Raw genomic sequence first — 14,645 nt, forward strand, 5'->3', positions numbered from 1 at the left:
GTTGCCATTAGCATCACGGACATCTGGTCCATCTTGCGTCGTAACTTTGTTGCTTTAATGCACTCATCAACTTTCAAATCAAGCTTTCCTTTCAATTCATCACATTGTTCCCAGCTTTCATTGGAAAAGTCATGAGTCTTTTGTTCGTGTTTGTGGAGGAAAACATATCCCCTCTCCAAGCCTGTCAGTCTGCAGTGAGCGGCCAATTCCAACTTGTTCTGGCTGTTCAGAGTTAAGTTTCCACCGTTGGCCAGTTGGCAACTGGTCTCATTACATTTTCAAGTGCATAAGTCTGCTAGATGTCTCCTACTGACGTGTCGAGGATGAAACTACCAGGGATTTAATCATCTACAAATCACTATGCATCTAATAAGAACATTTGACAACCTGTTTTGTTTGGAGTGACATTTTGTTAGGCCGTCTTTGAGTGCTGGTCCACCGCTTCATCCCCAGAGGATTAACCCTGATCCTGCAGGTCCCATGACTTTTCATCTACACAACGGTAAACATGATACCCGCTACATGTAACATTCAGCTCAAAGCAATGTGAAGTACAAATGCAGCGTCACAGAGTTGTACGATCTTCGTCTTGTTTTATCAACATAACAAAGAGGCATTCATAGTGAAAGTACAGCATCAGCAAAACAGTCAGTGCCCACATATTTCACTTGTTTTACAGACAATATTTACATTGAAAAAAAGGTCCTATGACCCACCATTCAACCCAACCACCTCCCTGAGACTTTTATGCAGAAGTTCAGAAAAATATCAAGCAAATTAGTATCTTAATGTATTTTTCAGAGAAGCGGGCTGGACTTTGGAAACCCTTTTCTGCAGTGTAATATGCTCATTAGCTCCAAACCATACATCCAGACTTGCTCAGGGAGTTCTTCTGCTCCACTGTGAACTCCCCTCCTTCCCCCTCTTTCTCCTGAGAGGCCACCCCCGCGCCGTACCATATATACTCCATTAGCCAATTAATGGCCCAGCATGTTAACGTTGAGGAAAGTGCTGCCCACACTAAACACATTATTACTGTACAGCCCCAATTACCAGCCCCTCTCCTCTCCTCTTAACAGACACTACATGTGAGAGGAGGGGACACTGTAGCTTTTAATGCAACCAGCCCAGGGATATTTCATTAAAAAAATAAAATAAAGTGGACAGTCGAGCTGGAGTGCTTCAATGCAGCACATTTTTTATTTGAAAGTATGCACTATTAACCAGATGATTTTGTTTTTCTATGTGTTACCTGTGATTTCTTTTATATTCTAAGAAGTAGAACGGACCTCACATGTACCTTTTAAATACCATACTATGTGTTTATTCTGCATAACAGCGCGGTGGAAAGGCATTTCCTCCTGGCTACAAGACAGTCTAGACAGTCTGATGCTGAGGTTTTCAGGGCAGTTAAAGTTCAATCCCCCAATCCACTCACCGACCATGTCTTCAAGATTATTATTATCGTGTTATATATGTATAAATAGAGGCGCAAATACCTTCACATCGACTAAAAACTGAATTGTAAAGATATTTCCGCCCAAGCTCCTTTTCTTCCCATGAGTGTGAAAGCAAGGGACTGTCACATGGAGTAAATACTGTAACACATTATATGGGTGGAGCGAGAGGCTTGGTGTGAACTGGTGTGTCAGCTCACCTCACTGCACTGGAGAAATCTCCCTGTTTATCCAACAGGAGTGTTTTGTTTTTCTTTGGACTAACAAAGCCAGCAGACTCCTTCTCCATATGTTTGTCAATGTGTGATCTACCCAGGGGAGGCAGGGATGGGGGGGCGGAGAGTGGGGGGGTGGAGAGGGGGGCTGTCTGTACTTTCAGACACTCATTTTGAAGTCAACACACTTACAAGCTTGAAAGTCTGCCTCCTCAATATGCATTGTTACCACGCTGGATGAAACAGAATGCATTTCAGCCACCTTGAACAGATTCTCCTTTTCTTTTTTCTCGTTTCAATACATCCTCACCAAAACATGTTCTATTGTTCTGAAGTGCAGATGGAGGGCAGGATGTGTCTGTATCAAATCAAAGTGCAGTAATGACTCTGCGTGCAGCTGTCTGTGCTGAATCGCTGAGAAACCTCCGATAGACCATCTTCTGTGTTGACACTTGGCCCATAACCGCATAATGCAATCACGGAGATAATTGTCCGAGTTTCCGTGGTGTTAATTCACAGTGTTAACAATCGCATTAACTTGCTGTAGGTATCAATATAATTACAAATGTAATCACACTTCCCAATCAGCCAGTTGGAGCTTCCTTTGAACTCGCTATGCAAATGAGACGCAAATAGGATACTGAAATAATGAGATGGTTTGACAAAGTGGAATGATAACGTTGGTACCACAATCACTGTAATAGGAGGGATGTGCCTTATAGCAAATTGCTTTACTTTTTTAAATTAGCGGCACTCAGTTCAATGTACCCTGAACAAGGTATAGGAAAAGGACTTCTCTTTTGTTAGATAACAGATTAAATTGTCACGGCTCATCCAGGTTTCCTCTTTGTCGATATGAACTGTGCTGATTGACCCTCTCCAGAACCGCTGGTCAGTTTGTGTTCGTCTAAAATCAGCGGGAAGTGAAACAACAAACAGGGGGAAGCGAGCCACTGTCGAGGATTCACAAAGAAGAGAAAAAAAAGCAGTGATGTGCTCCGCAGTGGTCTGGGAGAGCGGCGGTGGAGTGCTGGCCGCTGATTAGAAGCCAACCGGAGCCGAGCAGATAAGAGAGAATGGACATCATAATCGGCTGCCAGCGAGAATGGAGTTCAGTTGAGCCGGAAAATGAAGAAGGAACATTGTCAGGTTGTCTTTATGGGCTCCCTTTTTTGGCTGTAAAAATATAGTTTCAGGGCGAACATGCGTGGAGATAAGTCAGAGATTGATAGAAGCTCCACCAGCACCACCCGGCCGGCGCTCTTTTCTTTCTCTCTACTCCCCCATGGCCTTCTGTGAATGAGGGCCGCGGCCACAGAAAGCGCTGCTCTCCAGCCCGCCCACGGTCCAATCACGGGGCTTGTTGTCTCCACAGTCCTCTCAGCATGAGCCAATCAGATAGGGGCGTCTTGGGTGTTGTCCACAGGCATTAAAGAGAGCAGAATAATGGCTGCTGCCGCCGCTGGCCCGAACAAAGATTTGGATCATCCTCACCACAGGTTCTAATGTCGCCTTGATGACACGTGAAGCAGTCAATCACAGGAGCTGTGGAAAATCTCCCAGATTCTGGCAAAACAAATGCTGCTGATAAGCACTCTTCATCAAGTGGATACAGTACACTGTGCCGGAGCGATGAAGTCAAACATTTGATGTACTCTCTCCTCCATCGTCCTCCATCTATAGCGAAGCTGACAACACATCAATGGAGGAGAACATTTTTACAAAGACAATAAACGGGTTCTATCTGCGAGGGCCCCGGGCCAAACCATAAATCTCATGAATCATATCAAGGTCAGAGTTTTAAATATACGACCGTAGCTGCCTTATTGCAGGGTAAAAAAAAGGGCAGGTTTTATGAATTAATCTGTCCCACCTCTTCGCTGACTCCTATTTTGAATCACTAAAAGCCGCTGTCAAAACCGTCTGCTTGAATTAACGATCGCTAATGTCAGCCGAGCCGGGGGTTTTGGCTGCGGGCCCATCTCGGGTCGCGCCGACACGCAGGGCCGGCTGATGATTGCCAGCGCCGGAGACCCGCCTCGGCCCGATCCATAGTTTCATAAACGCGCTCTCGAATGGTCCTGCATTGTAATCAATCAGAGCATGTGCCTCAAAGCGCAGAACCAAGACAATCAAATGTAGCACCTCGGGAATGCGATACAGTAGCGCTACCAAAAAAATACAAGAAGTAATGGATTTCTAAGCTGTCGTCCGGCCCAACCTTAATGCTTTGAATATCGACTTGTCTTCGTGGCAGGTTGGTTTATTATTACCTACCACCATTTCCCTCAGGATTCCCTTTCCATTAACCGAGGGACAATCCTGGCCTGGCTGAGTGATGGGATTTGTGAACAGGTACAAAAAGGAAAGAATTAGGTTGCCCTCGTGCGCGGGCGGCTGGAGCCGGAGCTCACACATGCAGAACGGACACAAACAAGACGGGGAATTGGAAATTTGACGACGGCGGTGAGAGAGAAGGAGCAGGATTTAAAGTGTGTGTTTGTGGGGGGAGGGGAGGGTTGCGAGGGCATGTGCTCTACATATCTCGTGCCCACTGTGTGCCTGTGTCGGTTCTGCTGCTTAGCATGGCGGTCCCTTGGGAGCCTCTCAAAGGAGACGGATCGGGATGGAGAGCCAGGCCCGCCGGTGCACTGAGGGAAATGTGCTGGGCCCTCAGCCAGAGGGTGGAGAGGACCATCGCTGCTAGTCACAGTTGAATACCGAAAAGAAATGCGCCACAGCGTTTTTTGGAGCAAGGCCTCCAGATGTTCCATTCAGCGAGGTAGAGGGCCTTTGTGAGGTTTCCTTCTCTTTTTTTTCTTCTCTTTCGCATACTGGCTTGTGGTACCATGCATTTTGGACATGCCATCCATCCTTTTCTCCCTTCGCCGTGAGAGGGAGCGGTATCAAGCCCTATTGTTTCTATTCAATTAGCTGTCATTACCGACGGCAGTTTGATTACTGAGTTCATTTGGCTGCTGGAGAACAATGGAGGCAGCACGCTGTCTTTTCATCCGGCCTGCCACCGGTATTGTCTTCCCCTGCTGGAGGGAATTAAACAGGGCTTGTCTTTGAGGGATGAGGAGAAACGACTGCCTCGCCTCGCTCTTCTGGACGCCCCCGATGTCCGCAGACACCGGAGGACACGGCAGCCAAGAGGGGCGGATTAGGAGGAAAAGCAAATTCTTGAGCGATTAACAACCTGGGCGAGCCGCAGGAGAAGACGAATGCGGGACGACATCGATTTCACTATTATAATGAGCGCCATTCAATCATGCCAAATCCACGGGGGCCTACGAGCACCATTAAGAGGTCAGCGCCTCCAAAAGGCACGGGCAACGACGATCCATACGTGATCTATTTAATGTACTGATATAAAAGAAAGGGACGTTTCACAAATTGACATCTGAGTACTTTACCAGCTTTCCCCGACCTTGCTCTTGCCATTTTGCTAATTAGGTAGTTTGCTCATTTTCCGGTCAGCAGTGTGTTTCTTTCCCTCTTTTCTTTGTTCAGCGGGGACTTAATTGTTTGGGCTTTTAGCGAGCGCCGGCTCGTTCTGAGCACTCACCTCTCTTGTTCCAGCCTCATCCGCATGGTCTCCTCCTCCGACGCCTGCATGTCCTCAGCTTTGGATTTACTGGAGCCCTTCCTCTCCATCCTGTCTCCTGGCCGCTCATCCTTCCGGTGCTTTCCGAACCTGAGTAAAAGAGAAGGGCAGGGAGGATGTAATTGAGGCCCAGAGTTTAATAATTTCTAACCCAATATGGACTTTTTTTTTTTTTTTTTACAGCGGCACGTCTCTCTTTTGTCCGGGAAATTCAGGTGAAACGCTCAGTAGGAAATTAAAGTGTCAAACTGTCAAAATCTTCAGGTCGGGTTTGTACTAGAAAGACAGCTCAGGCAGAGTCTCCCTGGGCACCCGTTCGTTATTGAAAGAATAACTTGTCTTTTTTCATATGAATGTAATCAAAATGCATCAAGCCATATCAAAAGATAACTCGTAGCGTAGTGAATTCCCTCCTTGCCGAGTCTCCATCCAGGACAGCAGGAAGGATTCAGCGAGTCTGAGAAGTGTAAAATGGCAAAACCCCCTCTTACTAAAAGAGAAGATGAGCTCCCCCTTTCCTGCCTGAGCTGTGGGGTTTACTTAGAGTGATGGGAGCAGTGACAGCTCATGATTTAGTTTTGAGCGAGGAGGGAACGAGCTACCTGCAGCCGGCGGATTGTAAACGGAGGGAACGGCCGAGCTCGCCGCTATCATTTGTAACTTTCTGGGCAGCAAACTTTTACATTTTAATGACGGGAGTGACATGGCGGCGGCGGTAAATCCGTTACAGCTTCACAGCGAGCCGAGAGTAAGCCAGGCCAAAGATCGTAAATTCCTCAGGTCGGGCCGAGCTTGGAGCCGGACGAATAAATGACTGGAGACGGTGGCTGTCTGAGGGGTGTGAGAAAATGATGAGGAATGGGGACGAAAAAAAGAGAGGAGGCACGCTGTGACAGGGAGTACAGTACGTTTAGAGGGCTGCACAAACACACGCGCACACACACATATATATATGTGGACAACTCTATTAGCTGACTCCACTGGCTGAGACCTTTTCACTCACAACAATGTGCCTGTGGAAGAACAGCTGTCAACGTTACCCGTGTGCAGAGGCAGGGAATTTAAAGGACAAACGCTCTGATGAGACAGAACAGGAAAGGCTACATCGCGAAAGTATGATGTCATTTCCTGCTGCTCCACAATGGTGCCAGCTGTGGAGGAAGTGCTAAACGGCAGGATACAGAAAAAGGAAGACTCACAGACAGATATCCAGGCAGAGCCATTTTAACACATTTTTACACACACATCTGTGCGGCATGTGCGGTACAGTGCTGCTCTGACCCGCAGTGTGTGATTCTCAATATGTTCTTGCATGCAACGCCTCATTAAATATGTCTTTGGAGAATGCAACCATTTGAGCATCATGTTTATAGGTTACCAGATTGCTTTAGATAATTACAGTTGAGGGATTATACTCCGAAAGAGGTGAGGATTGGTCACTGCATAGACATGAACGGCATAATTAAGGTTATTGTGGATGCTTAATACCAGGGTTGGCGTTGGGTCAGCTCAGCCTTTGAGCATATCTTGTAACTACTGGGGGAAGCGGGCCTCAACACATGCTTTACATGAACAACATTTCAGAGTCAGAGCTAAACATGAAAATCTCAAAGGAAGGATGATGCAAAATATGTTTGACGTAGATCTAAATGATGGACTTTCTCAGTTAATTACATCCCGAAGCAGATGCAATCAAACAGCCACTCCACAGGTGTTGTGACCTGGAGGCAAAGCATCTCGGTATTCCTGACGTATTGCATCCCGAGAATGGCAAAGACGTCACAAAAGAAAGGTTTGAACTGTTGTCTGCTGAAAAGCTGAAGATGTTTTGATAGAAATTGGGAATTTCTTTTGAATTTAAATTTTAAATTCAAAAGAAATTGAATTTAAAATTTAAACACGGAATGACTGGCATTGCATAAATATGACTACCCAAAGGTTTCACATGGTTTTTGCTCTTGTACTTTATGTTGCCGGTTCCAAATGTGAAAACTCAATAAAATGAAAGTGCTGCAAACCTCGTCTGTTTTTATGATTGTCAGGTTGCTGGAAACCATACCACTTATATGAACAAATCTGATGATTGTAAAGACAAGGCAATAACCAAAAGTATACAGGCAGGAGGGCATGTGAGACGTGAGAAGAAATTCAATAAATATAATCACAGAAAAGGACTGGGTTTTTATTGACTGTTTATATTACATAGCGTAACTCGATGTTGTAGCATTGTGCACGCAGACATTGATTATGATGTTCCACACGGGCTTTTTAGAGCCGTCCCGTTCAATTTCAGACAGAGGAACAGGAGAAAGCATTAGGCTCTGCAGGCTCGCAGCACCGCGGTGCTTCAATCACAGTTTATTTCTACCTTCCTTATCGCTGAGCTTTATTTGACTGTTTTTAAAACTTTCTCTGAAAGCTGGAAACAAATGACATCAGACAAGGTTGAGTTTGGGCCGGCAGAAGTGGATATATTCATGGAATGGGAGACTGTTTAACTCACGGATGTTTATTATTCTACTTTACATTAAAAGCAGCCCGGACCTTTGTGCAAATGGTTTCTCATGCTTTGTAATTTTGTAATTTTTGAAATGTGCTGTGGCCTGGTGGGAGATTCTGGTCTGCGGTCGCACAGAGAGCCCCGGAGAGGCCAAGGGAGCGCTGTGTGGGTGCCTATGTAGCACAGATAGCATACATTACCTGATTAATTAATCAACAAATGGCTCGAGTAGGGCATAAAACTCCAAGATGGGGCTGGCCATGCTAATAATAGTAAGCCTGCTATCTATCACCAGGGCAGGTGACAGCTTCTCTCGCCTCACTTCAAGGACTTTCATTAACTTCCTGAGGGAAATTCACCTTCCTCTTTTTCCTCTTCCAATTTATTTTTTTCAGCCTCTTCTTGCTCCGACCCCTCTGAACATCCCTCCAACGAAAAAAAAAAAACATCAACCCGAGGGGGGACAAACTTCTGCCTTTAACTTTTTTTTCAGCCTTTTCCTCTGGACCCACATCAATACATTGAGGGATTTGTGGTAGTGAAACATATTGGCGGATTAGACTGAGCGGGACCGTGGGCATGCAGCAGCTCCCATAAGAAAGGCGATTCCCCCATCGCTGGTGGCCCACATCAAAGCGGAGGCGGAGGAAAGGGACGATACTACCAGAGCTATTAGAAGGCTATCGGGACACTTGCTGGTTCACAACACGGCTCTGCCCTTCACTTGAGCAGCTTGAGCCCCGCCAGTGGGGACCGCGCTGGAACACAGGATTAGCCACCGAACCTCCGCCGACGCACAAACCCCAGTGTGCGATTTCGACACTCGACATTTTCTCAGCAGGAACATTTCTCTGGTGCCAGTGTGTACGAAAGCTGCAAACTGTATTGACTTTCATACCTGTCTCTGGGAGATAAGTGTCTCATTTGAGAAACGAAAGGAATCCAATAAAAAAAAACAGTAATGATTTGGAGCTAATCAGTGTCGGGGAGAGGGAGAGGAAACTTGGGCCGTTTCTGTAAAACTCTTGAGCCAGTATTGGCACCTTGGCATTAATCAGGGCTGGCATCAGGATAGTTGTATTGAGAGTGAGGTTGATGAGGCTTGATAATAAGATATTGATTGGCAGCCGCAACTCACGGGCAGAATGACAATGGAGTAACTACAGAACCTTGCAGTTTGGGAAAGATAACTTTATTGGGCCCGAAGGTCTGACCAGTTTCTTTGCACTGCAGTATAATTACAATCTCTTATTATTACATATTAAAATACACTAATAACCATTTGAAGTGGACACTCATTCTTTAGTGGGGAACAGTAGATTAACCGAATACTCAAAACCTTCACTTGCTTTTCTTCCATCAAAAAATGACTTGACTTGATTTGAAACGACTCGCTGTGGTCACTCTTTGTGCAACAGCTGGACCTCACATCTCCGTTAACGTAAACAATGATATGCCATTTACATCCTCGTAAAACTCGGATCATATTTTTCCGCCACACGCCACCAGACCGAAGCCCTGTTTAATGATCCGTCCATAAGCATCTATCTCACTGTGGCGAACAGCAGGTGAGAGTGATGAATACACAAACGATGCAGAAGGGCCGTCAAAAGACAAAGAACGATGGTGGAGAGAGAGATGCAGATCCTAACCCACCTGGCGTTCAGTTAATATAACATGAGCACAAACAGCTGAGTAGGATGCAGATTGGATCGGGAGATGCAGGAATATTTACGACCTTTAAGGCTGCGATCAAAGCTCAAGAGCTGCTCCGCACCATTTATCATCGCTTGGCTCCGACAACGTCTGATTGGCCATCAAACCTCATTTGTGTGGCGTTTGATCTAACATGCGTCAGTCATGAAATATGTTTTATTAATGTTATGACTGCGATGAAGCACTGACAGTCAGATTGAAGTGTTCAATCAAAAGTGTCATCAATCTCGTCAACGCAAACGTTTTTAAATACAGTCGCACATTCGGCTCCAAGAGGAGCTGCTTTGTTGCATGTGTCTGCTGTATGTGTCTGCTATTACTGTGAAAGAAAAGTCAGTAAATAGGTACTCCATTCAATATGATGCATCCTCATATATCACAGAATACAGAAGGGTTTATACCGCGAGCAGCTGAGGCCTCATACATCATCTTTATCGATTTACAGGGTAATAATACTTCAAGGCTGCAGCACAACAGGGGAGGGAGAAAAGTCAGAGACAGAATTTCCAAAGAGGGAGAAAAAGTAAATTATGCAAAGCCTCAAAGCCATTTTGATTGTTACAATCACTTAATCTGGGGAGTAGATTTAAAAGAAGCTAATCTGTTTTGACATCTTCTGTGGGGAGTTTGTGGTTTGCTCGCAGAAAGTTGCTGACTTTCTGGGGGCAAATGACAGCAGGAATAGCCGTCTATTCCTCCGGTTAGAACGCCTGTTTTCTTTTCAAAGTGAACGCAGGGGATGTGACGGGCTGCCAGGTTCAACATCACATATCAGGTGTTAAATTAGTCAAATCTGCAAATGGAGCAGGTGAGCCGAAAAGAAAGAGTGTCTGCATCTATCAATTTGAGTAAGTGATGAGAAGATAATTTCAAGGGCAGACAGAGAGTCATTATGGTTTCTGCTCGGCCAACCTGAAAGTTAATCCAAATCTCCCAGGGCCAAGTCCCCCCACATCTGAGCCCACATCCCCCGAAACTGTATTTGTCGCAGTCAGGAAGAAAATAAATACCTCTGCCTCCACCCACTGCGTTTCACGGAATAATCTATACAACACCATTAAAATATGTATATTCTTTTAAATCTCTGAGAGAAGAATCAAGAGAAGTCATTATTTGTGTATTGACGGGAGAAGGACGCAGCAGAAAGTTGAGTCGAGCACACAAACAAACCCTGTTCTGCCTTCTCCTTTCTCTGTCCAAAGCAAAGGCTCGTCAATATCTCGCATGCTTTCTACGCAGTGCCTCACCAAGGGCAAAACCCTGACAGAGCCATGTCTTTTTGATAGTGCCTTGTTAGGGAGGCGAGGCTCTCGGATTTGTCCTCCTCCCTGGCTAAGTGTTGGTGCAGCTGTGACACTCTCTACCTGGGGTGAGACACACAGATAAGATGTCTTGTACAAAAAAAAAAAAAAAATCAACAAAAAAGAAATCCAATAAGACAGTCAGTGAAAAGAAAAAGGGAGACAGAGGTTTTTTTTTTTTTTTCTTCTTCCCAAGGAATCACACTGTGACCCAGCGATCGTTACCAGACATTAAAGGGGCATTCGTTATCGTCGAGTGGCCTTGGCGCAATGTCCCCGCCACCGGTTCCCAGGGACAGCGACCCTGGAGGGGTATGAGAGGAAGTTCCTCTGCCGCTCATCCAGCCTCCGGCCACCGGCAGCCGATTATCTCCCTCCCTGTGGAACTCATTATCCGCAACCCGTAATGTCAGTCAGCGCTTCCCCGGCTCCGCCAGACCTCTTTCAAACCCCGACTCTACAACGCGATGCCTCCTCGGCGAAACATTTTCTTGAAGAGTTTAAGGAAGACTGCAACCCTGAGATTCATCAATGGATGTGTCAGATAAAGTGGCTCCCCGGTGGCTTCACACCATCCCGGGGTTCATGATATGGAATGTGCTTTCAAAATAACACAACTCTTAATGCAGTCGCACAGTCCACTGCCTCATACAGGTCGCAGTGAGATATAACATCTCGGCGCCTTCACCTCATTGGCCAAGGGCCGGCGCACACTGAACCAATCGATTTCCTCCTAAGGGAAGGAGGAGGGGGTGGGGGCCGCTGTTGATTGGCTGCAGCTCTGGAGGGAAGCCGAGCATAATTCCTCCAGCAATGGTGTGAAAACAGTAGGGGAGACGTACGGGAGGGAGGGATGATGGGAGTCAAAAGAGTTTGGGTCCCCCCCCCCCTCCCTCCTCCTCCTAAACCATGGAGGCATGACATGCATTTATTCATGACATCATGCCCGGGCCCCAGTCGGGGACAGCGCCACGGGCGAGACGGAGGTTAAAATGATTCTCACCAGATACTTCTGCGCCTAAAAGAGTCTCCCAGCTGAGCGGAGACGACAGCGTCACGTCGAAGGATGTTCCGTTTCGGTGACCCTCAACGCGGTCGTACCAAAAATAATGAAAAAGAGAAACTATTTACAGGTCTATGAATTGCATGCCATGCCGGATCATTGTATTTAAATGACAGTGTTTTTCTCAACCCATCCCCACCTGTTTACCATAAAGAGGTTATTGTATGGAAATGAAGATTTTTTCCGAGATGCATGGAAATTCATGCTATTCCGCTCTTATAGAGAATGGTTTTCACCCTGAAATGTATCTATTTCCCTGCCGCGTCGGTCCTGTTATTTCTGAAAACGCTCTGTCAGTCAGGTCTTCTGTTTATTCCCCCTCTTTCAGAATCTATCTTCCTTTTTTGCTCTGTTTTTCTGTTATGCCTTTTATTAAGTCTGTTTGTGTCCGCTGGCCTGATCAACAACTACATCCCACGACCGGTGTAGTTGTTAGGAGACTAGCAGAGCCTCAGCACCGGCACGCCAAAGGGATGGGAGGAGGAGTAAGATGGGCAGAAGAAGGGCTTGGACCAAAATAAATGCATGTGTGTGAGATCGGTCAGTCGCAGAGAGCTGCAGGGCTATTTCTGGGTGGCATCCCATCCCACAGATATTCTATTGTTCTTCCACCGTGTTTGTTTGTGCCATTACGTGCAAATGTGTGTGTGTGTGGAGGAGGGTATGGTAGATTTTTCTAAACTCCAGCGACAGTTAATCTGCTCTTATTAAGAAATGTTCTCTCTCGTCACAGAGACCAGACAGAATATGAACGCACAGAGCAGCATCGCAGTGAATGGCGGAGGATGTTCTCTGCTTTCAAACTAACAGCTATCAGTATCAAAGCGGCGGTTGAACTGAATAAGTGCATATGTGTGTGTGTGTGTGTGTGTGTGGGAAGGAGGATGCCTGTCTACAACTTAAGAGTTCTTGCATGCGTGTGGGTTTGTCCAATTGCAAGATGAAAAGAAAAAAAAAAATGCATTCATCTGTTTTTCTCCGTATGCCAATTATTCATATTTAAGCAATAGCAGGTACACACAAGCATCTGTGTGTGTGTGTGTGTGTGTGTTGATCTATATATGCGTGCCTGCATATCAAGGAACAGCTTGGCTTTTCCATATTTCAAACAGCCTGCAATACAAAGGACGAGGCCCAGCCCAACATGATTGCCTTTAATGTTTCACATAAATCACTGAGTTATGTGTTTGCGTGTGTGTGTGTCTGTGAGGGGAGGGGTGTTGTTGCACACGCTCAGAGGAACATTTCAGATGCCTGACACCCCTGATTAAAGCCTCTCATTACAACACAAATAAACAGTCCAAACGCATTCATACATCCATTTGTTAAAGTGTATGAGAGCAGTGAAGAGGGAGTTTCTGAAGGGCAATTTGCATAGAAACACTTGAGCAGCTCGGAAAGGGAGTTCAGGTGTTGGGGTAAGCTTTGTGTGTGTGTGTGTGTGTGTGTGTGTGTGTGTGTGTGTGTGTGTGTGTGTGTTTGCATTCTGATCAAGAAAAGTCATCCTGTGTTATTTGAACTTCTGACATTGTTACGCTCTCTTTCTTTTCCCCCACTTTACGTACACACAGGCCCATTATGAGTTGCCAATGGTATTTCCTAGCCACAACCCAGGCATTAGCAGACCCGCACACATGCTCTCACATGCTCATATGCACACATACACGTTTGTCTAATGCTTAACCAGTCCAGCCCACACACACACACACACACTGCAGAACTGGGGACGAGTGGAGTGGGGAGGGGACAGCGCTGTGGTTTCTCTGTGGAAGAGGTGGCTCAGGCTGTGACCTAGATACAGCGCGGCACACTGCATTCCTAATGGGCCGTTTTTGATCACTGCCACAGCGAGGCTGCGGCCGCATGCCTCAAACACAAACACACACACACACACATACACACACACACACACACACATACAAAACTCAGCATTCAGCATCAACACAGCATCCAAAGTCTGTTCAGCTCTTTTAATACTGTCATTCACAGTAGTGGATGTGCAAGTGAACACAGCCTGGATTTAGGCACAAGATACCTCTGGTGTGCAGAAACTCAGGAGGTGTTTTATATAGAGCTGCTTCATAAAAGTTAAACCCGGTAGGACGTGTGCTGCCGGTGAGGATAAATATCTCATGATGATTGTCATGATGCAACATTACCTCATGAATTCATTTGTCATTTGTCTCTTCTGTTTTGATAACCCTTGACTTCTCGCAGTTATTTCCAAACTAATTTACATGCTGATGAGTCTGGAGACGGACGTGTTTGGCGACGCTCGGGGGCCCCGATCCCCAGAGCGCTCGCCTAAAGGACAGGCGAGGGGAGAAGAGAGGCAGCTTTTCTGTCTCGTAAACGTCAGACTTTGAAATACAGGCGTGGACGCACACCGGCCCGAGCGGAGCCGCTGATCCGTGATATACATCCTTCCCAGCGTTCAGAGGGAGACGAGAGAGGTCTTTCTGTCAATGCCACAATGAATCTCGAGGGCCGCTGGGATGGAGGAGGGAAGAGGGATACGGGTGGATATGTGGAAAGAGGGAGGGAGGGAGTGACAGTAATTGTGAGTAAAGTGAGGATGAGAGAGAATAGGAACCCCGATGGATTCTCTGGGATAGTGATACATCACAAGCAGGTTAAATAGATAACCCTGGACACTCCTCTGCAGGCCTACTGCTGGATCAAACTGCTGGTTCTCGAAAGCAGTAAAGAAAACAAGAACAGAACACGTCAAATTAAACATGCTGCGTGCAGCATTTTTCAAGTCATGACATCATTTATAAAAC

The 14,645-nt window shown here is 46.2% G+C and overlaps 1 protein-coding gene across 1 annotated transcript in view; it reads right to left on the reverse strand.

The window, feature by feature from the left end:
• The window catches only part of LOC137789064 (partitioning defective 3 homolog), a 307,879-nt gene that overhangs the window by 71,977 nt on the left and 221,257 nt on the right, over nucleotides 1-14,645 (reverse strand). The window contains exon 23 of the mRNA XM_068582319.1: nucleotides 5,244-5,372. Coding sequence (XP_068438420.1) covers nucleotides 5,244-5,372 — 129 coding nt within the window. The remainder of the gene's footprint in view (nucleotides 1-5,243; nucleotides 5,373-14,645) is intronic.

Source organism: Clinocottus analis, unplaced genomic scaffold, assembly GCF_023055335.1.
Source record: "Clinocottus analis isolate CAN_PGR_092001 unplaced genomic scaffold, fCliAna1.0.p SCAF_18, whole genome shotgun sequence".
NCBI lineage: Eukaryota > Metazoa > Chordata > Actinopteri > Perciformes > Cottidae > Clinocottus > Clinocottus analis.